Source organism: Myotis nattereri (assembly GCF_964212035.1).
Source record: "Myotis nattereri genome assembly, chromosome: 1".
Classification (NCBI taxonomy): Eukaryota; Metazoa; Chordata; class Mammalia; order Chiroptera; family Vespertilionidae; genus Myotis; species Myotis nattereri.
In genome coordinates, this window is record NC_138075.1 from 24,095,866 (window position 1) to 24,120,909 (window position 25,044).

Consider the following 25,044-nt stretch of genomic DNA (forward strand, 5'->3'; position numbering starts at 1 on the left):
TCCCACAGCAGGAGTGCCACTCAGTTGACTGACGGGTGCCAGACACTGGGCTCAATGCTGGTAAGTGCACCTATGGTGGAGCAAGCCTCTCCTACCTCCATAGCAGCGCGCTACCAAGCAGCAGCTGCGGCAGGCGCAGTGGGCCAGGATGAGCGGGAGCAGCGCGGCGCCACTTTGTGCACTACTACATCCCTGGGGTATGTTGGACTGCCAGTTTCGGCTCGATCCCCGCAGGCCAGCCTGCGAAACCAGCAGTCCGACATCTCTCGAGGGGTCCCAGATTGCGAGAGGGCACAGGCCAGGCTGAGAGACCTCACTGGTGCACGAATCCGCGCACTGGGCCTCTAATTATAAAATATTTATGAAAGTATGTTTATAAAAAATGTTTAACCTGAATCTAATTAAACCTTTGTAACTATAGGAAACGAAATAAAAGAGCATGTTAAAAGATACTGCAATGACATCCTATGGGAAAAAGTAATCTAGTCTCTTTAACAGTTTCTCTTATGAAGAAAAGAGGGCACCACTAACAATATTTATTAGGCCCCACAAACTATGCCAAGCATAGGGGTTACAAAGATGAGTTAGTTCCTATCCTCAAGTACCTCACTAAGTAATCTACTCAATACTTAGATATTACCAAACTGAATTTTTCAGGGTTCTTATTTCTCTAAAGGCACAAAAATAGCAGCACAAAAGATAAAATATTAAAGTATTATTAGTACCATTTACTAGCCTCTTTAAGATCCTGATCCACACTATTGGTGCTGTGCTCTCTGCCATCAAATGTTCGAATTTTGGGATATTCTGTTCTTCCTGCGTATGCCTCTCGCATTTTTAAATTGAAAGCAGCTTGTGCCATCTGCTTATAATGCAACCTGTTAAATGCAATCTCTTGCTTCACTTGGTGTAGAGCATCCAAAAAGAACCTTTCCACTTCTGTTCTCTCATCTAGTATGTTCTTGGCCAGTTTCTTCACTCTATTCATTTCCCTATTCTTCTTCTGAAGCAGGTTCTTCAGGTTGTAAATTTCAATCTGATCACTTTGGTTATTTACCATTGCCTGCTGCTTCTGTTTTAGAACTTCAGTCTCAAACTCTCTAGTCAGACAACTCAGGGCAGTCTCCAAGCTTACCACCTTCTTCTGAAGATTTTGAATTTGTGACCTCTGCTGGGTAAGTTGCATAACCTTTTCCTTAACCAACAGATCGTTGATTTCCTAAAAACAGAAAGAGGTGAGAGATTTCTTTTTTCTTTAGTCAATTTCAGAACTTAAAAGTTCCTCTCCAATTTCCATTACTTTGTGAGATTTGAGTATGATGCCAATTTGAGATGGGATATTTTAGAATTCTGTGTATAGAGAGTAAAAAACATCCTAGGGTCCTTGTCTAGACTTGTGAAGACCACTGATTTTGCCAATTAAGACACTTTCCTTCCCCTAAAGTTCTGAAAGGTTAAATATATTATCAAAAGGGTAATTCCAAAATCAGTATGACTATACAGTAAAAACATTAATTTAACAACTATATACTGGAAATTCTGGCAGTTTGCTAATTACCTATCTCAATGTCCATTTTCTCTTTCCTCCTGAGTAATAAAACCCCAATTTTTTTCAGGAAGGCAGTAAACTCAGTTGAAAATTCCCTGTCTCCCGTGTGGTTCAGCATAGCGATGTGGGTTCTGATCAATGAGGTGTAAGTAGAAATGTGTGTAGAAAGTCCAGGAAGACCACTAAAGGGAGGGGCATATATTTTTCCTTCTTGTCCTTCCTTCCTGCTGTTTTAGTAATGATTAGAGCTCCAGCAGCTGCTGTGGGCCATGGGGTGACTTTGAGGATGTAAGCCACATGCTGCAGAGCAGAGTTAAGGAACCTGGGCTCTGCTGGCTTTGTGGCACTACCATTCCAGTTCTGACTTTCCTTTAGGTGAGAGAATAAACCCTTATGTGATGATGCCTCTGTTGTCAGAGCTGTTACAGCTGAACCTGTTCCTAAGTGATTCAGAGACCAACTCTAAGCAAAGCAAAATAAGTATTCTCAAGTAGTAGATAATAGGAGTTGTATTTATGTTTCTGATATATCCTTTATAATGCTAAGTCTAATGCTTCTTAGTCATTCAGTAATCTTTTGAGATACGAAAGGTACATCATTCAGACAGAAGAAAAATGATCCCTTTGTCCTTATGTATCTTTATTATACTCAACTAGAGGCCCAGTGCACAAAAATTTGTGCACTCGAGTGGGGGGTCCCCTCAGCCCAGCCTGCGCCCATTCACAGCCCAGGAGCCCTTGGGGGATGTCCACCTGTCGACTTAGGCCCACTCCCCAGGGGATCAGGCCTAAGCTTGCAGTCAGACATCCTTCTGGCAGCTAGGGAGCCCTCGGGCGATGTCCGACTAAAGGCTTAGGCCCCCAAGGGATCCGGTCTAAACCGTTAGTTGGACATTCTTAGTGCTGCCACGGAGGTGGGAGAGGCTCCTGCCACCACCCCTGCACTGGCCAACCATGAGCCAGCTTCTGGCTGAGTGGCACTCCCCATATGGAAGTGCACTGACCACCAGGGGGCAGCTCCTGCATTGAGCATCTGCCTCCTGGTGGCCAGTGCACATCATAGCAACCTGTTGTTCAGTCAATGTGCATATTAGCCTTTTATTATTATTATATAGGATGTCCCTATTTCCCCCCTTTTGCCCCCTCTACCCAGCTCTTGCCCCTACTTCTCTCTGGCCATCACCATACTGCTGTCTGTGTCCATGGGTTGTGCATATATTTTCTTTGGCTAATCCCTTCTTTAAATTCACTTCTTTAAATTTTTTATTTTCAGATTAGTGCTTATAACTGCACTATTATATATTTTCTATTATATCATTTAGAATTAAGATATTTTTTAATTGAACCCTTGTAAATTTTAGCACAATTTAATAAATTATGCTAGAAGCAATTAGGAGATTTTTCATGTAATGCATACACACTTCAATTAATATTTTATTAATCTTTAATTTTTTAATTTGAAATCTCATACATGTAAAAAAACTATAAAATACTACAGCATATTATATGTACCCTTCACCCAATTCCTTAGGTGTTAATAATTTAAACATAACCATTATGCAACTAACAAAATTTGGAATATAGTTTTCTTATAATCTCTTTAATGTTACTTAATCCATTTACTTTGTTTTTGTTAATCTTCACCCAAGGATATTTTTCCATTGAATTTTAGAGAGAGTGAAGGGAAAGGGAGAGACACATTGATTGGTTGCCTCCTGCACATGCTTTGATAGGGACTGGGGATCAAGCCAGCAACTGAGGTACATGCCCTTGACTGGAATCAAACCTGGGACCCTTCAGTCCACAGGCTAATGCTCTATCCACTGAGCAAAACAGGCTGCAGCTTAATTCATTTACTTTTAATCTATATGTATCTTTATATTTAAAGTGGGTTTTGTTTTTTATTCACCCTCATAATCTGTCTTTTATGCCACTGCATTTATGCCACTGACTTTCAGAGTGCTTACTGATAGAGTTACTACCATATCAGGCAGCTCCTGGGGCTTCTGGGGCGGGGCTGCCTTGCCGCCCAGGACCCACCAATCGATCGGGTCCTGGGCAGCAAGGTGGGCCCAGGTCCTGGGGCTTCTGGGGCGGGGCTGCACTGGATAGCAGTGCACTGGCAGCTCGTGCTGTCCCACCCTGCCTGCCGTATGCAAATTAGCCGCCATCTTTGTTGGCAGTTAATTGCATATCGTGCTGATTAGCCAGTGGGAGGCGTAGCGAAGGTATGGTCAATTACCATGTTTGTCTATTATTAGATAGGATGCTTAGTATTTATCAACTTAATCCTTAAAAATAAAAAGATAGGGCCCTGCCAGTGTGGCTCAGTGGTTGAGCTTGACTCATGAATCAGGAGGTCATAGTTCGATTCCCAGTCAGGCACATACCTGGGTTTCAGGCTAGATCCCCAGTAGGGGGCATGCAGGAGGCAGCTGATCAATGATTCTCATCATTAATATTTATATTTCTCTCTCCCTCTACCTTCCTCTCTTTAAAATCAGTAAGAACATAGTTTTTAAAAAGATAGGAAGCAAAGTCTAAAAGAGAATTGGAACCTTTTGATATAAAAGGGAAGTTTTAGACTCTAGCAGCTTCGCAGATTCTTTTTGTAGAGCATCAGCTTCCTTCAGGTGGTAGTCAAGAGCTTTCTGGAGAGAAACATTCTCTTTAAAAACAGCTCTTCCAGCACTGTTCAATTGCCTGAGATAGAGAGACACAAGATTTCAAAACAGAGGCCTAAGTTTCAGATATTACCAAACTAGGACAATTATTGCTTTATCCCCTCAAATTAATGATAAGGATAACTCTGACAGGTTGCTATTATTAACCCCATTTTTAAAAAACATATTTTTACTGGTTTCAGAGAGGAAGGGAGAGGGAGAGATAGAAACATCAATGATGAGAGAGAATCATCGATTGGCTGCCTCCTGCACGACCCCTACTGGGAACCGAGCCTGAAATGCAGGCATGTACCCTTGACCAGATCAAACCTGGGACCCTTCAGTCACAGGCCGACACTCTATCCACTAGGCCAAAAAATGGGGTTAAGGTATTAAATTTCATAAAGAAATTTAATGATTCTCATCATTGATAAAGATAGTCCATTGGTATATGTCCATTGGTATACCACAGTCCATTGGTATATGTGTTGAGAACCAGTCTAATTTCAAAGCCCAGGTTCTTACCTGCACACGATGCTGCTACAAAAAGGGTGGAGAGGAAGACGGTGGAAACACAAAGTTTTCTTTATGGAAACAGTGAGGGAAAATAAGCCAGAAAATTCAAAGAAAGCAAACCAGGAGAGAAGTAGGAAAACAACATGATAAGAACAAAACAAACTTGAAAGAAGTAAGAGAGGCTGTTAAAAAGGGGAGAATGGCGGCAGTCTCTTACACAACAGCTTCATGATGGGCTCTCTCTGCCAGCATTATTACCTTCTTTTCAGCTTCCTGTTCTAGTCGGTGCTAAAGAAGAAAATAGTCTGTTTTAATACAGAGTTATATTTCTAACAACAAATTTACACATCAAAAAGTTAAGTATTTTATAATGTCAAAATACTCTTGTCCACATGACCTGATGTGAACTCCACCTATTGATAGAGGAGTCAGAAGAATAATGTGAACACAGGAACCTTAGGGTACCTCCCAATCTCATTAAAGAAACAACATGACAAATAAATAGGAAAAAAATTCCACATTAGTATGGCAAAGCAGAGCTGAGAGAAATTTCTGCTAAATAAATGAGGAGAGTCAGTATCTATGAGAGGGATGAGAGTCATTATTCATTCATTCAACAAATTCCTATGGAGCAATAATAGTATACCAGGTTTTCTAAACACTGGAGATTCTGTGGTGAACAAAACAGATAGGGTCCCTGCTCTCATGGAGATTACATACTATGATTGGACCCAAACAATAATAATAATTAAAATGTACATCATGTGTACCAGAGTGACCTCTCAAATCCCACCTCCCCTATATAATGAGGTACATGCATCTTTAGTTCCACCAGGGAAACACCAAACTGAGGGAGATATGTCTGAAAGCATTGGTAAGATGACAATCTCACTTGGGGGTTTCAAGAATAACTGGGAAGGGAAAAAAGACTACACATTGACATATCTAAAATAGGTTTTATTTTCCCTATTTTTTAGTCTATTGTGATTTGATAAAAAAAACAAAACAAAACTAACAAGGTACCAAATGGAAGGTTGATATCTCAGAGTGCATGTAAATACATTTATGTTGTTCTGGTAAACAAAAGAATTTTAAGTTAACCTTAATATGTCATACCTTTTCTTTAAAAAACCTGCTTTCCAATTTTCTAAGCGTCTCTTGATGTTTCCGCTCCGTGTTCCTTAGATTCTCCTTCAGCTAAATTAAAATAGCAAAACAAAAAGACAACAACAACAGAAAACCTGGTCAATAGGAAATGAAATTGGGGTTGATTGGGGCATATTCCTAGGAAATTCTCAGTAAAGAAACATATTCTGTTATACTTTACCTCTTAATCCTGAACATACAGAAAAACTCCAAGTCTTTGCCTGTGAGTACTATATTTCCCCCAATCTTCTCTAGATTTACATGATCAGTATCGAGTTCCTAAAAAAACCTTCTATGAATAACAGTTCTCAAAACATTCAGACAAGTTATCCTCATAATCATATTTTCTAAATGTCTTTCATTTTAACCATGTGGACACACAGAATCATATTTTAGAACTGGAAGAGACCTGAGGAGTCAGACTATATAATCTCTCAATTAATATGGAAATCCCTCCTATGAGAAGAACATTTAGAAACAGAATATCATTAGTTCAAATCCCATTAATTCACTAAACTGACCTTTAATAGTTCTTATTTTTAGAAAATTCTTCTTAGTATTAATCTTAAAAAACATCTCCTTATGATTCCCACAGATGAATCATTCTGTCCTCTAAAACTATCTAAACTAATAAGGGAGAAATATGCAAATTGACCATACCTTCGCAATGCCCACCAGCCAATCAGGAGTATGCAAATTAAGCCAACTAAGATGGCAGGTTAATTTGCATATGCAGCCACTGAGTGGCTGGGGCGAGATACTTGCATCGTCGCCATGGCGACAACACAGGCATTCAGCTCCAACCGAGCCACTCTGGGCCTCTGGGCAGCGTGGGAAGGTGGAAAGGTGGCTCCAGGCTGGAGTGAAGGTGGTGCCAGCAGCCAGGGGAAGGAAGGCCCATTCTTGCATGAATCTTTGTGCATCAGGCCTCTAGTATATAATAAAAACTACATTAAAATTTTTTAAAATATATTTTTGTTGATTTCAAAGAGGAAGGGAGAGAGAGAGAGAGAGAAACATCAGTGAGAGAGAATCATTGATTGGCTTCCTCCTGCATGTCCCACTCTGGGGATTGAACCACAACCCAGGCATGTGCCCTGACCGTGACCTCCTGGTTCATAGGTCAATGCTCAACCACTAAGTCATGCCAGCTGGACAAAAATGACATAAAATTCTTCTAGGTAAAGAAAGTAGAGCTAATTTAAAGCTATGATCTCACCTGGCCAGTGTAGTTCAGTGGTTGAGCAATGACCTATGAACCAGGAGATAAGGGTTCCACTCAGGTCAGGGCATATGACCAGACTGTGGCCCAATCCCCAGTAGGAGGCATGCAGGAGGCAGCTGATCAATGATTCTCTCTCACCATTGATGTTTCTCTCTCTCCCTCTCCCTTCCTCTCTGAAATCAATAAAAATATATATTTTTTTAAATTAGAAAGAAGTAAAAATGTCCAACAACAAGGGGCCAATTAATAAATCATGATACATTTACTCAATAGAATTTCATTTATCTAGTCACAAGATTTTACAGAAAAAAATATGTAATGGCATTGAAAAATGCTCACAATATATAAATGTTCACAAAAATCAGGTTAACAAATAATTTGTACATCATGACCTCATTTTTGTAAAAAATTAAAAAAATAGATTTCTTGCATTGCTGGCTTGGTGGTAATAAACTCTCTCTCTCTCTCTCTCTCTCTATATATATATATATATATATATATATATATATATATATATATATACTGGAGGCCCAGTGCACAAAAATGTGTGCACTCGGCGGGGTCCCTCAGCCCGGCCTGTACCCTCTCGCAGTCTGGGATACCTTGGGGGATGACCACCTACTGGCTTAGGCCCGCTCCCTGGGGCATTGGGCCTAAGCTGGCAGTCAGACATCCTTAGCGCTGCTGAGGAGGCAGGAGAGGGTCCCACCACCACCACCATACTGGCAGCCATCAGCCTGGCTTGTGGCTGAGCAGAGCTCCCCCTGTGGGAGCACACTGACCACCAGGGGGCAGCTCCTGCATTGAGCATCTGCCCCCTCGTGGTCAGTGTGTGTCATAGTGACCAGTCATTCCCAGTCGCTCTGCTGTTAGGGTCAATTTGCATATTACCCTTTTATTATATAGGATTCAATGGCTATCTCTAGGTGTTTGTGTGTGTGGTGGGGAGAGGACAACTTTTTTTATCAGCTAAATTTGCTGAAATGTATATCATCATTTTGTCAAAAACAAAGACAAAACGATTTATGAGAAAAAAAACCCTGCAACCTACCAATGTATGCTTCTTCTGCTAATCAGGTGGGTAGAATTTTGTTTTCTTTAAAATATATGTTTTGACTACCTTTTTATAATCTAAATGTAATTAGCCTCTTTTAAATGTATACCGTGATTTTTATTACCCAGCATAATTAATTTTCTTCATTTATGTATTCCCTCTCCCCTTAATTTTAAGTTCACGGGCCTCCACACCTGCCTTAATTCTTCCATATTCCACAGAACCACCTTATTTTTCCCCATAAGCCTTAGAATTTTAAGTCTTCCTGGCCCAACAGTCCTCTTTGAAGAGATATGAAATCTATTTGTCCCCTAGGTGGCAACATTGTTCTTTAAAAAAATCACACTGCATCCCACTAGATTATGAACTAGTTCCTCATTCACTTTGATTCAGAATGTATACCTCCACATAGGATGTCTATTTTGAGAGTTCCTGAAAAGTTAAGGAACTTAATTTGATTCAATATGCAGCATTTTCATATAAAACAGAACTTAATATTCCTTCTAAACTTTTCTTTTTCAGTTTTATTGAGACATAAATGACAAAACTGTAAAGTATTTCAAGTGTACATAGTGATTATTTGATATATGTATACATTGTGAAAAGGGTCCTCCCATCTAATTAAAAGAAAAGTTGATGTCCCTTCAATTACATTTTTTTTTTGAGAGAGAGGAAGGGAGAGGGGGAGAGAGATAGAAACATTATGATGAGAGAATCATTGACTGGCTGCCTCCTGCATGCCCCACACTGGGAATAGAGCCCGAAACCTGGGCATATGCCCTGACCGGGAATCGAACCATGACCTTCTGGTTCATAGGTCGATGCTCAACCACTGAGCCACACCGGCAGGGTTCCCTCCAATTACATTTTTAATGAAAAGACCCACTCGGCATTTAACAAATATTTATTGAGCTAAATTACTGTTTATCTTGTATTTTTGATGAATACAAAGGACAACACTGTTTGTACTTCGAAGAATTTACAATCCACTAGGGGAGATAAAACAAATGATAACTATAGTATCAAGATAGAATAGGCTAAGTGGTATAAAAAGATACAAAATGCTATGGGGACACAGAAAATTGTTACTTTTTTTTCGCGAATAATCTTATTTTTCAGAGAGCTACACACCACTGTTAATATAATTCTATGTCAAATACACTATTTTAAACACTTTCCATATATGAACTCAGTCCTTAAAATAACACTATAAGACTCTTATTCTCCTCCTTTTACAGATGAGAAAACCAAGGTATAGAGAGGTTAAGTAGCTTGCCCAGAGTCACAAAGCTGACTTCAGCTACTTATACCTGGCACTCATCTATGACATTTGTTGCATTATGATCAATGCAATAAAACTATATTCTGAGATGAGAGGATGGAAAGTAAGAGAAAGAGCATAGCAAGGTCAGAGGAATTTTCTAAAAGAACTGTTTTCTTCATCTCACCCACACCTACCCAGAGATCCTTTTAAAATTTTCTAAAATTATCATTCATCCGTCTAAACATATTTTCCTTTAGGACTTTGCTACTTTGCCCCTACTGTTTTCAAAGAACTGTAGTTTGTTTCTTATTGAAGTTACTCTAAAATTTTGACTGCTGATAAATGTGGGAGTTATGTGCTGGCTAAGATTTGGTTAATTTACAAAGGAATCAATGCTTAGAAAAAGAAAAGTCTAACCATCAAGACCTTTTGTATCCAGCCCTAAACTGATGTCTTACACTTTTTTTTTTTTACTTTTTTTAAAAATATATTTTATTGATTTTTCACAGAGAGGCAGGGAGAGAGATAGAGAGCCAGAAACATCGATGAGAGAGAAACATCGATCAGCTGCCTCCTGCACATCTCCCACTGGGGATATGCCCACAACCCAGGTACATGCCCTTGACCGGAATCGAACCCGGGACCCCTAAGTCCGCAGGCCGACGCTCTATCCACTGAGCCAAACCGGCTTCGGCTACACTTTTTTTTTTTTATTTATTGCTTAAAGTATTACAAAGGGTATTACATATGTGACTTTTTTTTTTTTTACAATAAAAGTGTAAGATGTCTTACACTTTTATTGTAAAAAAAAAAATCCCTTTACCATCTTACATGAGTAAATGTCAGTGAAGGCTTTTGCAGACATAGTAGTTAATTCTAACCTTTTTAAAAGAAAGAAAGAAACTTACATCATCTAATTCTTTCTCCACTTGGATTTTTCGTTTTTGGAATTGTTTTATTGTTTTTAGCTCTGTCTGAATCATGCCAATTTCTTTGGATTTCTGATAGAAACGTCCCTCCAGCTCATTTATTTGCACAGTATACTTTTGTTCCTGTATATAAAAACAAAGAAATACAGGTAAATGAGTTAGGAAAAAGAACAGATATCCCACAGAATCATGTTCCATTTGAAGCCTTAAGCCATTTGTCTATCCTCTTTAAAGAAATGTTCCCTTTTTATTTTTGCATAAAGTTTTACTTTCTGTTAAAAAAATATCAAGTGCCTTGAATAAGAAAAATTCTAAGTAAACTGATCTTGTATAGAAAATGCAGATATTTATTAACAAGAGGCATAAGACTAAAAAAAAATTAATCTGTAAGAACAATAAATAACATTCCTGACCCTAAATTAAAATTAGTAAATTAAGAGACAATGGGAGGGCTAATATCTCTAGTAAAGAAAGCAAGGAGAAGGTGGGAGAAAGAGGAAGGAAGGAAGGAAGGAAGGAAGAGAGGAGAAGGAAGAAGAGGAAAAAAGGGAAGGAAAGGAGAGAGAAAAGAGAGAAAAAGGAGGAGGAAGAAGAAAAAGGGCCAATACAGCAAAAACAACAATAACAAACAAAACACACATACACACACAAAAAAACCCCACCACACCTGATATATCAAAAGTAATGCAAATGACGCTCAAATATATGAAAATATGCTCAACTTAGCTCACAAAAAGAGAAATGCAAATTGAAATACACTGAAACACCATTTCTCACCTATCTGGTATATTTTGAACACATGGACAGAAGTTAGATTTCTCAGAATATACCATGTTTGATAGATTTGACTTTGAAACCACATAATTATAAATATTTATATAATTACATACTTTTATATGCACAATTAAATTTTTCAAAAGCAACTCCTAAATATCAAAAGCAAACTGTGTTGGTGAGTTGATGGCATAACCTCACAGAAAGCAATTATTTCAAATGGTTTTTAAACCTTATAATTTAATAGAAGATTCATATTGGCATATATCAAGGAGAAAAGGGCCTCACAAAATCTTAAAACTGTTCCCACTAATCTATGTTGGTGGTAGCATTGGTATCAGTATTCTGTGACTGTTGATGTATTAAGGTTTAAAGCAACTACAAAATTATATTGGTATCATTAAGAACCAGGATTTTGGGCAAGGAAGAAAAGACACACTTAACTTTATAAGGAGATATAGTTAAGTAAAAACCCTTTATTCCTGCATCTGAATTGAAAACATTAGTGTGGACTTATAATATATTTTGTGATATATTTTAATCTTTTAAAAAATTTCTTTATTTATATTTTAATCTTTTAAAAATACTGTGTATACATATTTCCTAATTTTTGGCCCACTGAAAAGCCGTAGGAAGAATGTAAAACTCAGGATCAGTAAGCACCACTAATACCAGATGGTTTTCTATAATAACATATTTTTATGTTATTTTTTGAGCTTCTGTACAACAGACGTGTGAGCTGTAAGGTCACTGAGCTGCTCAGGTGACTGATTCATTTAATCTCATTGTGTCTTAAAAATGAGCTTGTCAGAAAGCTGACCAACCAATAAGTGTATTAATGTACATTGATACTTACCAATTTTTCCTTCTCCTCTTGGGCTTTTTCCTTTGCTTCATTCAATTGCTGTTTTAGTTTTTCGATCTGTGGAAGATGAAAATACAGAGTTAGGAAGGTGATGAAATTGCTGTGTTCTTCCTTTATTAAGTAGCCTTGTTTTCACTTATTAAAACCAGTAGGGTTGGAGAGGCTGAGTAAGGAGGGAAGAGGAGAGGGAACATACTTCATATCTTTAACCTGCTATTGCTAGTTTCCCAAACCTGGCTATCATAAGAATTATCTGAGTAACTCTTTTTTTTAAATTGTGGTAAAAGAATACAACATTAAGCCCTGGCTGGGTAGCTCAGCTGGTTAGAGCATTGTCCCAATATGCCAAGGTTGTGGATTTGGTACCCAGTCAGGGCACATAGAAAAATCAATCAATGAATGCATAAATAAGTGGAACAAAAAATTGATGTCTCTCTGTCTCTCTATCTTTCTCTCTCTCTCAAGTTAATGAATACATGTTAAAAAAAAAAAAAAAGAGAGAGAGAGACAACATTGCCCCACCTGTGTGGCTCAGCGGTTGATTGGTAACCTATGAACCAGGAGGTCATGGTTTGATTCCCAATCAAGGCACATGCCCGGTTTGGGGGCTCGATTCCCAGTAGGGGGCGTGCAGGAGGCAGCCGATCAATGATTCTCTCTCATCACTGATGTTTCTATATCTTTCCTTACCTCTCTCTCTAAATATCAATAAAAATTTTTTAAAAGAACATTAAATTGACCATTCTAACCATTTTTATTTTTTTAAATATGTTTTATTGATTTCAGAAAAGAAATATTAACCATTTTTAAATGTACACTTCAGTAAAGTATATTCACATTGTTGTACAACGAATCTCTGTAACTTACCATCTTGAAAAATTGAAACTCTATACTCATAAAATACTAATTCCTTTTCCTCCTTTACCCAAAGCCCTGGGCAACCACCTTTCTACTTTCTATTTCTGGATTTTGACTACTTTAGATATTTGATATAAATAAAATCACACAATATTTATCCTTTCATGACTGGCTTATTTCACTGAACATAATGTCCTTGAGGTTCATCCATGTCTTAAGTAGCATGTGACAGGATTTCCTTTTTTAAAATTTTGATTCTTTATTGCTTAAAGTATTACATATGTCTCCCTTTTCCCCCATTGACCTCTCCCTGGTTGTTCCCACCCCACTTCCAGCACATGCCCTTGCCCCCCTACTATCTGTGTCCATGTGTTATGTTTATATGCATGCATGCAAGTCCTTTGTTTGGTCTCTCCTCCTCTACTCCCCTTCCCCCGCCCCTACCCCCCTCCCCTTCCCTCTGAAGTTGGATGGTCTGTTCGATGCTTCTATGTCCTGGGTCTATTTTAGATCATCAGTTTATGTTGTTCATTATATTCCACAAATGAGTGAGATCATGTGATATTTATCTTTCTCTGACTGGCTCATTTCACTTAGCGTAATGCTCTCCAGGTCTATCCATGCTGTTGCAAATGGTAAGAGTTTCTTCTTTTTTACAGCAGCAGAGTAGATGTACCAGTTTTTTAATCCACTCATCTGCTGATGGGCACTTAGGTTGTTTGGATTTCCTTCTTTTTTAAGGCTGTGTAATAATATTCCATTAAATGTCTGTATATACCATTTTTTTCCTTTCTTATCCCATCAATGGACATTTGCGTTGCTTCCACCTCTTGGCTACGTGACTAATGTTTGAACAAACATGGGCATGCAAGTATCTCTCCAAGATCCTGCTTTAAATTCTTGTTGCTGGGTCATCTGGCAATTCTATTTTTAATTTTTTGAGGAACCTCCATGCTGTTTTCCATAGTAATTGTTCCAATTTACATTCCCACCAACAGTGCATAAGGGTTCTAATTTTTCTGCTTTCTTTCCAACATTTGTTATTTTCTGTTTTTCTGATAGTAGCTATGGGTATCTCATTGTTTTGATATGCATTTCTCTTATCTGGGTAACTTTTTAAAAATTTCATTTCTCAATTACATTTGACATTCAATATTATTTTGTATTCATTTCAGATGTATACCCCCAGTGATTAGACAATCATATACTTACAAAATGGTCCCCTCGTGGGGGGGGGGGCGGTCACCTGGCACTGTACAATATTATTACAATATCATTGACTATATTCCCTATGTTGTACTTTACATCCCTGGGACTATCTTGTGACTGCAGGAAGCCACCACTTTCCCAATACTGTCATAAGAGTGCATCAAGGAACACAGAAGGCCAATGGACCTTGGGCTTTTAGCAGGCTGACACTAAGCACCGATTGTTCTGTGTTGAGATAGTGGTGGCTCAAAGCAATTTCCTGAATGAATAGCCTCAAAGTAAATGTTTACTGAAGCTTACTGATACTTATTGATATTTACTGATGTTTATTGAACTTAGAGACAGTCTGTCTACTACCTGTTTGCCATGCTCTACTGAGGGCAAGATGTGTATCTAAAATTGAATAAAAAGTGGATAAGGCCAGGTTTCAGTGTGGCTCCCCAAGAAAGGGGTCTCCACCCGGCCCTTCATGCCTTCTAAATTCATATTTCTTGTATAGTACTTTCATTTGTGCGTCAGCCCCTCTTTCGGATCCTGAACACTAGCCATGCAGGTTGCAGCATTCTGGTGCCATGAGCGGGACCTGGAGGAGAAGATTCACCTGAGCGAAAAACAAAGTGAAAAAGGAAAAGTGGAAATTCACCAGAAAAGTGGGAAGTTCACTGCGCACAAAGCCCGTGCCAGCTTCAGAGTTGCAACCATAAGTGGACAAGGAACATTTTGATTCAGCCAGGTTATAATGGGGAAGAATTCGAGTAAAAGGCAAAAACATCATTGTAAATTTTTAGCTTGCATGCTCAAGGATAAAGGAATTAGGTGTCAAAAGGTACTCTCTTAAATCAAGCTCAAGGAAAAGGAGTGCCCTTGTCATCTTTAACTATGTGGGCTCTTATTCAAAATGCATTATGCCCACTTCGTATTGGGGATCAAAAGTCTGTAAAACCTAAGGCCTCGGATCCTCTGCCTCTAGTGAGGGAAGGCTCATCCACTAGAGAAAAAGAGGCAGTCATTTTACAAAAGGACTCTTTAATGCTTTGTCTGAAAATTACCATATGATGCCTTGGGACAGGCAGATTTTAGCTAAAACAACTTTAGATGCCAGTCAGTGCTATGGAGAGCAGAATATGGTAAAATATATGAACAACAGGCTAAGATCTGGGCCGCATCTGGCCGTAAGTCCCAGGCAATGTAAAACATCTGAAAGATCCATGAGAAGAACTCTGATTTATTAAGTCTTGTCTGTGTGTTATGCGTGCTTGTCTGTTGATTGTTGTTTTTTCTGTCTGATTTAATGTGTTTATTGTTAGTCTATGAAGCATGCCTTTAATTTATCTTCATAGAAAAAAAACAGAAGATGGCCAGGCCATTACTAAATTTCCCCAGAGCAAACAGAATGTGGGGGTGGGGAGAGAGAATACGAGCAGTACACATGGCCGATAACACAGGTTCCAGGAAAATTCCCCAGACAAAGGGAAGTAACTAAAAAAGGTCCCAACCCATTAATTACTAGGTCTTTTGGTGATCCTGTAAAATGGACGCCCACTCTCAGAAGTGTTATTGGTAGTATGTGCTCATGGACTTACTCTTTTCAATGAGTTTTAATTTATTAATAATTATTTATTTTGATTTTCCCAGATTTGGCCTTTTGGAGCTCCTTTCAACTAGTTCCTGTGTCCTCTAATTATTTTTACTTTTTTTCCCCTTACTAATATTTTTTCCTTTTTATTGAATGTATTGGAGTGACACAGGTTAACAAAATTATACAGGTTCAGGTGCCCAATTCCACAGCACATCATCTGTACTGTGTGTTCACCATCCCAAATTAATATTTTTTTACTTACTCTCTGGCACAATGAGATATTCCAGACTCATCTTTTACTTTCCCTGCCCCACTCTTGGAACTAGTCATTTCTCCAAGGATGCTGGTTTTAGTAGGGAACCTAAGTAGTTTTTTAAACTAAAAACTCCTTGATTTGGTTATACAATCAGAGGATCCAGAAGTGAAATACTGTTGTAAACAATATCTTAGATTAATTTAAGAAAAACCTACAAATTCTAAAAAGTAGAGATAGTCCTAAACCATGTAGGATGGGTGTGAAATGTTATTTATTTTGTGATTGATTGAACAAAGCATTAAAAACAAAAACCCATTTTTAAGGAAAATTTCCAAATTTTGTTCAAGATATAATTTTAAAAACATTTTCTTTTTTAATTCTTATTGATAGACTTGTGAGATAGACAGAGAGAGAGGAAGCAGGGGGGAGAGAGAGAGAGAAACATTGATTCATTGGTCCATTTATTTATGCATTCATTATTCTTTGGTTAATTCTTGTATGTACCCTGACTGTGGATAGAACATACAAACTTGGCATACTGGGACAATTCTCTAACCAACTGAGCCGTTCAGCCAGGGCAGAACATTTTATTTTTAATCCTATATAATAAAAGCTTAGGTGGCACCACAACCTTGTGCAACGCCCTTGCGTGATGCCCTCGCGCGATGCCCTCACAAGATGGCCACTGCAAAAATGGCCGCCACAAGATGGCCACCACAAGATGGTTGCCACAAGATGGCCACGTGCACAGCAGAGGTGGGGTCTGGCAGCCGCGCCACGTGGTGAGGCCTGGGGGTCCCACGGCTCCACGTGGCACAGAGGAGGCCAGTCCTGGCATCTCCACCGCCTCATGCAGAGGAGGTGGGTCAGATAGTTGTGGGTGATCAAGCCAGCAGGGGAGGGCAGTTGGGGATGATCGGGCTGGCAGGGAAGCAGTTAGAGGGCAATCAGGCTGGCATGCAGGCGAGCGGTTAGGAGCCAGTGGTCCCAGATTGTGAGAGGGATGTCCGACTGCCAATTGGAGAGGGTGCAGGCCACTCCCCTCATGCACGAATTTTGTGCACCAGGCCTCTAGTATTTCTATAATTAACAGTTTAAATAAAGTTTAAGAAAATAATATATTTCTATGATATAGAAGAATGAGTAAAACATTATCGGAGAGCTAGCTAACCAGGATATTTTGAACCTGCTTTACTTTGCAAAATAATTTCTTTGGTTTTAATGAACATCCATAATTGTGAAAAATTATACATTTGCTACAGATAGATGTAGGCCTTTGATATATGGAGGCAGATGAAAATAAAAAAATATAAGTGATACTGATAAAGGCAGACCAATATCAATTAGTTAATGCAGGCCACAAAGTTTCTAGGTAATGAGGATTTCTACCCACCTACCATATTATCTTTCTCCTGGTCCTGCTTCTTCAGGTAGCTTAATACGGACATTGTGTCTTTCTCCATTTTATACTGCTGTTTCTTTAAGTCCTCATTAGTTTTCGCAAGTCTCAGGGAAGTATCACGATACTCAATCCTAGAGAGCTCTGTGATTTCCAGCCTGGCCTCCCAAAGGGTGGCATTGGCCTTGGCTCTTTCCACTGCAGTTTCCTCAGTTTTTGTTGACTTCCTACATGGGAAGAGGGCATTGATAACATATAACTAATTATTCTCTACTACATTTCTCTATTATTGTTTTGTTTGATATTGCCTGGCACATATGATCAAACATTATTAGATGAATTAGTTAATAATAAAGACATATTTACTTGACAAGGGAGTTATCTTAGTAGGTACCTCTTCCTGGAAGAGGAAAGTTCTGGAGCATAACTCCAAAGGACTAGATAAACAAAGAGGAAAGGCATAATAAGTTAAATTTATTTCATAAAGCTTTCACATCTTTTCACTTATTTGATTCTCTCATATTTGAACTGTCTTTTATTCTGACTTGCTCAGTCTTAGACCCTGGCTCTCTCTACTACAAATCCATTACCTTAGTTCCTCTTCACCATGAAGATACATTCATAGTGTAAATGTAACTTTAAGTCCATATTTCTGTAATCTTCCACCTATCCAAATCCCAATTTTCTTTTTGTTCTAGGTTATTTTTTGTGTGTTTTTTGTTTCTTGGCTAGGCCTTGGACAAATATTCAAGTCACTTGAGCAAGTACTAGTATGTTAAATATTTTATCTGCTAGTTCCACAATGTATCAGGCTTCAAGGATGCCTGATAAACAAACCATAATCATTTGTACAGAGGTAAAGTGGAACTCCTATCTAATAAAATAGTAATATGAAAATTGACCATCACTCCCACACATAAGATGGCCGACCCCATGTGGTCAAAGATGGCCACCCCCATGTGGACACAAGATGGCTGGCAGGGGAGGGCAGTTGTGGGCGATCAGGCCAGCAGGGGAGGGCAGTTGGGAGGGACCAGGCCTGAAAGGGAGGGCAGTTGGGGGAGATCAGGCCTGCAGGGGAGGGGAGTTAGGGGTGACCCAGGCCTACAGGGGAGGACAGTTGGGGGGAACAAGGCCTGCAGGAGAAAGCATTTGGGGGAGACCAGGCCTGCAGGGGAGGGTGGTTGGGGGGACCAGGCCTGCAGAGGAGGGTGGTTGGGGGTGACCAGGCTGGCAGGGGAGGGCAGTTAGAGGCGACCAGGCTGGCCAGGGAGGGCAGTTAGGGGTGACTGGGCCAGCAGGAGGGCAGTTAGGGGCAATCAGACCGGCAGGTGAGCAGTTAGGTGTCGGCTGGGTATATCCTATATAATAAAAGGCTAATATGCAAATCGAATGGCAGAACCACCAGTTGCTATGATGCACACTGACCACCAGAGGGCATACACTCAATGCAGGTGCTGCCCCCTGGTGGTCAGTGTGCTCCCACAGTGGGAGTGCTGGTCAGCTCACCAATGGGTGCCAGGCACCGGCTCACAGCTGGCAAGCGCAGCTGTGGCAGCACAAGCCTCTCCTGCCTCCTGGGCAGCGCTACTGAGCAGTGGTGGTGACAGGTGCAGTGGGACCGGGATGAGCAGGAGCAGTGTGATGCCAGGCCCAGGCTCAGGCTCCTCCCCAGCCGCCTGCTGCTTCACTGCTGGGCCTGGGAATGCCATAGAGAGTAAAGAACAGTGCAAGTATCTAGCAAATTGTTGGGGAAGGAAAATAAAATTCAAGTAGCTAAGAGTTCTGGCCTGAACTCTCAACCTTTGTATTAGTGAACATGCATCCTAATACATAAAAACCAATGTTCTGAAAAAACCGAAGGCTCGACCAACTGGAAGTCAGTCCTGCAGTCAGTGCTGGGTTGCTGTCGCTGAAGATCAGGCTCAGAGAGAGGCCCGAAGAGAAAGGCAGGGTCTGATCTGCAGCCTCCGTGGAAACTGTTGGTCAGCTGTTGCCCCTTTCTCTCCGGGCTTCGCCAGCAGCCGTGCCTGTTTCTCTCTGGGCCTCTGCAGGGGCTGCTGATCAGCCCCACCTCTCTGATTAGGCCCGGAGATGCTGACTATCATAGAAACTGACCAATCAGAACCATCTCTGGGTGAAGTGCAAGGAGCCAATGGCTGCCTAGGAGGCAGAGCTTTTGATGCTGACTGGCATAGAAACGGACTAATCAGAACCAAATCTGGGTGAACTGCGAGGAGCCAATGGCTGCCTAGGAGGTGGAGCTTTTGACGCTGACTGGCATAGAAACCAACCAATCAGAACCTAATCTGGGTGAACTGCAAAGGCAGAACCGATGGTGGGGGCTGAGGAGGGCAACAGCTGTTTGGTGTAAGGTGAAAGAAAGCAGTTCAATTTTTTAATGACCAGTTTGGCAGTATAGTGCATATCAGTCTGGCTATCAGTCCAGATATAGGGATTATGTATTTTTGTCTGCCAAGAGTATCTCCTCCTGCAGAAAAGGCTTTACCCCACCCCCCATTTAAGCAATCCTATCTTATATAATCTATCTATACTAATAAAAGGGTAATATGCTAATTAGACCAGTCGACCAGCCATCTTCCGGACATCTGACTTCCTTCCAGACAAAGCCCTGGCGGTGGGGGCCAAGGCAGAGAGGGCAGTTGGGGGCGAGATCAAGCCGGCAAGGGAGGGTCATTGGGGGCGAGATCAGGCAGGCAGGGGAGGGCAGTTGGGGGTGATCAGGCAGGCAGAGGCAGTTGGGGGCATGATCATGCCAGCAGGGGAGGGCAGTTAGGGACAATCAGGCAGGCAGGTATAGGTAGTTCGGGGCGATCAGGCCCACATGCAGAGAGATTAGAGGTGATCAGGCAGGCAGGAAGGCAGAGGGGTTAGGGGCAATCAGGCAGGCAGACAGGTGAGCGGTTAGGAGCCAGCGGTCCCGGATTGCAAGAGGGATGTCCAACTGCCGGTTTAGGCCCGATCCCACAGGACATCCCCCCGAGGGGTCCCCGATTGGAGAGTGTGCAGGCTGGGCTGAGGCAACCGCGCTCCCCCCCCCCCCCCCCGATGCATGAATTTCTTGCACCAGGCCACTAGTATTTAGATAATAAAGACTTCACCTGTATTTGAATTCTAAATATTTTCATACATAAGTATGTGTGGACATTTATATACTGTCACCCTCCATCCCCACCAACTTTTGGTTCTTGATCCCTTTTCAGTCCCACTCTCACCTTTTCTTCTCTGCAAATTATGGCCAGCTTCATCTCCAACCCCCACCCTGTTATAGCTATTGAACTCCCTTTCCAGCATGATTTAGGCAATAGTGACAGACTGCCTTGCTACAGTCATCAAATTGCTCCCTGAAGGTATCAAGTCTAACTTGCTCTGAGTTGATGAAAGAAATCAGATAGGATTTCTCATAAAAGGACCACTAATACTGACTGTAAAAACAAAGCAGGGTTTCTCAAACTATGAATCATGGAAAATCCAAGGGATAAGAGATCTGTTACCCTCAATGTTCCTCTTTTTTTTTAATCCTCACTGGAGGATATGTTTATTGATTTTAGAGAGAGAGAGAGAGAGAGAGAGAGAGAGAGAGAGAGAAAGAAACATTGATGCGAGAGACAAACCTCATCAGTTGCCTTCTGTATGTGCCATGAATGGGGATCAAATCACCAACCTAGGTATGTGTTCTGACCAGGAATTGAACCCAAAATCTTTTTGGTGAACATGGTGACACTCCAATCAACTGAACCACCTGGCAAGGGCTCAGTGTTCTTCATTGTTGATATGTGTACTGTAGATGCATGGTCAAAAATGGAAAACATATGCTAGTGAGTTCCAAGAATGTGATAAAACCTTGGCACTTTTTATTTTATTTTTTAATTAAATCTTTATTGTTCAGATTATTAGTTGTTCCTCTTGTTTCCCCCCATAGCTCCCCTCCACCCGGTTCCCACCCCACCCTCTGCCCTTACCCCTGCCACCCACTGTTCTCATCCATGGGTGTACAATTTTTGTCCAGTCTCTTCTCACACCCCCCATAACTCCCCCCCCCCCCCGAGAATAGTCAGTCCACTCTCTTTCTATGCCCCTGATTCTATTATATTCACCGGTTTATTCTGTTCATCAGATTATTTATTCACTTGACTTTTAGATTCACTTGTTGATAGATGTGTATTTGTTGTTCATAATTTGTATTTTTACCTTTTTCTTCTTCTTCCTCTTCTTAAAGGATACCTTTCAGCATTTCATATAATACTGGTTTGGTGGTGATGAACTCCTTTAGCTTTTTCTTATCTGTGAAGCTCTTTATCTGACCTTCTATTCTGAATGATAGCTTTGCTGGGTAAAGTAATCTAGGTTGTAGGTTCTTGCTATTCATCACTTTGAATATTTCTTGCCACTCTCTTCTGGCCTGCATATTTTCTGTTGAGAAATCAGCTGACAGTCGTATGGGTACTCCCTTGTAGGTAACTGATTGTTTTTCTCTTGCTGCTTTTAAGATTCTCTCTTTGTCTTTTGATCTTGGCATTTTAATTATGATGTGTCTTGGTGTGGTCCTCTTTGGATTCCTTTTGTTTGGGGTTCTCTGCACTTCCTGGGCTTGTAAGTCTATTTCTTTCACCAGGTAGGGGAGGTTTTCTGTCATTATTTCTTCAAATAGGTTTTCAATATCTTGCTCTCTCTCATCTTCTGGCACCCCCATAATTCAGATTTTGGTACGCTTGAAGTTGTCCCAGAGACTCCTTACACTATCTTGATATTTTTGGATCTTTTTTCTTTTTGTTTTTCCGGTTGGGTGATTTTTGCTTCTTTGTATTTCAGATCTTTGACTTGATTCTTGTGATCCTCTAGTCTGCTGTTGGAACTCTGCATAATATCCTTTATTTCAGTCAGTGTATGCTTAATTTCTAGTTAGTCCTTTTTCATCACCTCGAGGATCTCACTAGATTTCTTGAGGGTCTCACTAAATTTATCGGCGGTTTCTAGAAAATTCTTGAAAAACCTTAAAAGTGTGGTTTTGAACTCTATATCCAGTAGTTTGCTTTCCTCCATTTCTGTCACTTGTGACTTGTTTCTTTGTCTCCGCATTTTTTATGCCTCCCTGTGTTAATAGAGTGGCTTTCTATGTTAGGTGTCCTATAGGGCCCAGTGGCTCAGACTCCCCAATTACTTGAGGTGGACACTCTTGTGCACCCCTTTGTGGGCTTTGTGCATAGTCTTGTTGTAGTTAAGTCTTGATTGTTGTAGGTATCACTAGGAGGAATTGACCTCCAGGACAATTGGCTGTGAGAATCATCTGTGTCTTCAGTGGGAGAACTTCTGAGCTGGAGACACGCTTCTGGGGCAAGACTTGCTTCAGTGGGGCTTCGGTGCTCACTGAGTCTGCCCCCTGAGTGGTCCCTTATGGATCTGAGGAGTTGTAATTGGATGGTCCACTGGGTATACTGGCTCTTGGATCTCTAAGGAGGTGCTAATTTAGCCTCTGCCTGAGGCTACCCAGCAGGAGCTATGGAGAGATTCCTCTTTGTTTGGGATTTGGAGGTGCCCAGATGAGGCCCAGCTGTGAAGCAATGCAAGCTGCTGTGGGGCCTTGGGCCTTCTTTTGGAAGTTCTGGGTCTCTCTGATTCAGCTCCAGTTTGTTAGGTAATTTTCAGGTTGCAAAGGGCCAGGCCTTTCATATGCAAAAGCCTCTGTGCACAGCTTGGGTGGGGCAGGGTCTCAGGGGATCAACAGAGCGGAGCAAGCAGCTATGGCTGCTCCTCAGTCCCGCCCTAAGAGGCCCCGGGTCTCAGTGTCCTGGTAATCGCTGCAAGCACCTCTGAGAGAAAGCCGCCCTTGAGTTCTGCCCGCTGCCAGACAGTCTAGTTTCTCCCTATATAGAGACTCACCCGGAACTGGAGTTCAGAGCAGTCGGGAGCTTGAGACTCCCTCCGGATTGAAAAAGACAACCGCGTCCTCAGCTGCCAGCCCTCTCCACATGTGCCGCGTCCTCAGCTGCCAGCCCTTTCCATGTGCGCCACATCCTCAGCTGCCAGCCCTTTCCATGTGTGCCGCGTCCTCAGCTGCCAGCCCTTTCCATGTGCGCCGTGTCCTCAGTTGCCAGTCCTTTTGGCGTGCGCCTCCGTACCTCTGTACTTTACTTCCATACCTCCTCTGAGTCTCAGTGCTTTTCTCTTTCCTTCTAGTTGTAGAATTTCCACTCAGCCAGCCTTCCTGTGGTTCTGGATGATGTCCGTTTTGTCTTTTAGTTGTATTTTTGAAGTGGTGTGCGAGGCAGCAATTTCTGGTGTTTACCTATGCTGCCATCTTGGTTTCTCCCACCCTTGGCACTTCTTAAAAGTGCTAGACTAGCCAAAGCTGGTTTGGCTCAGTGGATAGAGCGTCGGCCTGCGGACTCAAGGGTCCCAGGTTCGATTCCGGTCAAGGGCATGTACCTGGGTTGCGGGCACATCCCCAGTGGGAGATGAGCAGGAGGCAGCTGATCGATGTTTCTCTCTCATCGATGTTTCTAACTCTCTATCTCTCTCCCTTCCTCTCTGTAAAAAAATCAATTAAAAAAAAAAGTGCTAGACTAACTATGCAGTTATGTGGTGTTTTTTTAAAAGTCACACTGTAGAAGAATACTTATATTAATAAATGGGGAAAGTTACAAATAAGTATGTACATTAGGCTATCATTTCCAAAAGATAAAAGAATATCCCCAAATAATAGTAGTGGTTATATTTGGATGATGAATTACAGGTGATTTTTATATTCTACTTTGACTTTCCATATTTCCTAAACTTTCTGTACTGAGCATTTATTACTCTCTTAAACAAGTAACTTCACAAACTTTACAAGTTTGGGGATTCTCTTATAGTCCCATATATAGTATTGTTGGACACCATGTATGACTCCAATGTGTCTAGGAACTACCAGGTCCACCTAATAGGTTAAGTGACAATTAGCAGCAGCTCCAAACTTGGAAAGGATTAGTGCTACAGTTAGTTCTGATAATTTTGGAGAAATCTAAACAATTAGCCAATTTGGTCAAATCCTTTACCCTTTCCTTTGAACCAAAAGGAATCCCTAGAAGACCCAAGGAACTGCTTCAATCATCGAGAGATCCTTTAGATGTTCAAGAGCATCTCAACTGCACAGTAGAGAGATCTCAGACTAGGATCAAGAAAGAATGAACCCAGAGCACAGTTCTTGTGGAATAAACATCTAAGTTGAAGCATACACAGGCAGATACCTTAATTTATTTATTGAACAAATAATAAGCATCTGCTGTGTGCCAGGCTCTCTGCTAGGCGCTGGAGATATGGTGAATAATGCTCAGTGCCTATTGTAGAGAAGTTTATAGTATTGAGCAGGGTTTCCCAACTCTGGCGCTGCGGCCATTCTGAGCTAAATGATTCTTTGGGGTGGGGGTGAGGGGTTGTCCGGTGCATTGCAGGATGTAAAACAGCATCTCTACTCATCTCTAGATGCCAGTAGCACACATTCCCAGATGTGAGAATCAAAAATGTCTCCAGGGATATTGCCAAATGTGTCCTGGAAGGCAAAATCGCCCTGGGTTAAGAACCACTCATCTAGAGTACTGCTGTCCAATACAACTCTCTGTAATGATGAAAATGTTAGATGCCTGGGATGTCCAATACAGTTACCGCTAGCAACATGTGCCCACTGAGGTTATGAAATGTGGCTAGTACAATTGAGGATATGAATTGTTAATTTAATTTTAATGTAGCCACACATGACCAG

The 25,044-nt window shown here is 41.0% G+C and overlaps 1 protein-coding gene across 1 annotated transcript in view; it reads right to left on the reverse strand.

The window, feature by feature from the left end:
* The window catches only part of BBOF1 (basal body orientation factor 1), a gene marked incomplete at its 5' end in the record, with an annotated part of 41,876 nt that extends 17,480 nt beyond the window's left edge, over window positions 1-24,396 (reverse strand). Inside the window, 9 exon segments of the mRNA XM_081102913.1 lie at window positions 726-1,219; window positions 4,107-4,251; window positions 4,945-5,015; window positions 5,844-5,924; window positions 10,325-10,468; window positions 11,976-12,041; window positions 17,284-17,512; window positions 24,319-24,369; window positions 24,371-24,396. Coding sequence (XP_080959039.1) covers window positions 726-1,219; window positions 4,107-4,251; window positions 4,945-5,015; window positions 5,844-5,924; window positions 10,325-10,468; window positions 11,976-12,041; window positions 17,284-17,512; window positions 24,319-24,369; window positions 24,371-24,396 — 1,307 coding nt within the window.
* Window positions 24,397-25,044: the final 648 nt, after the last annotated feature.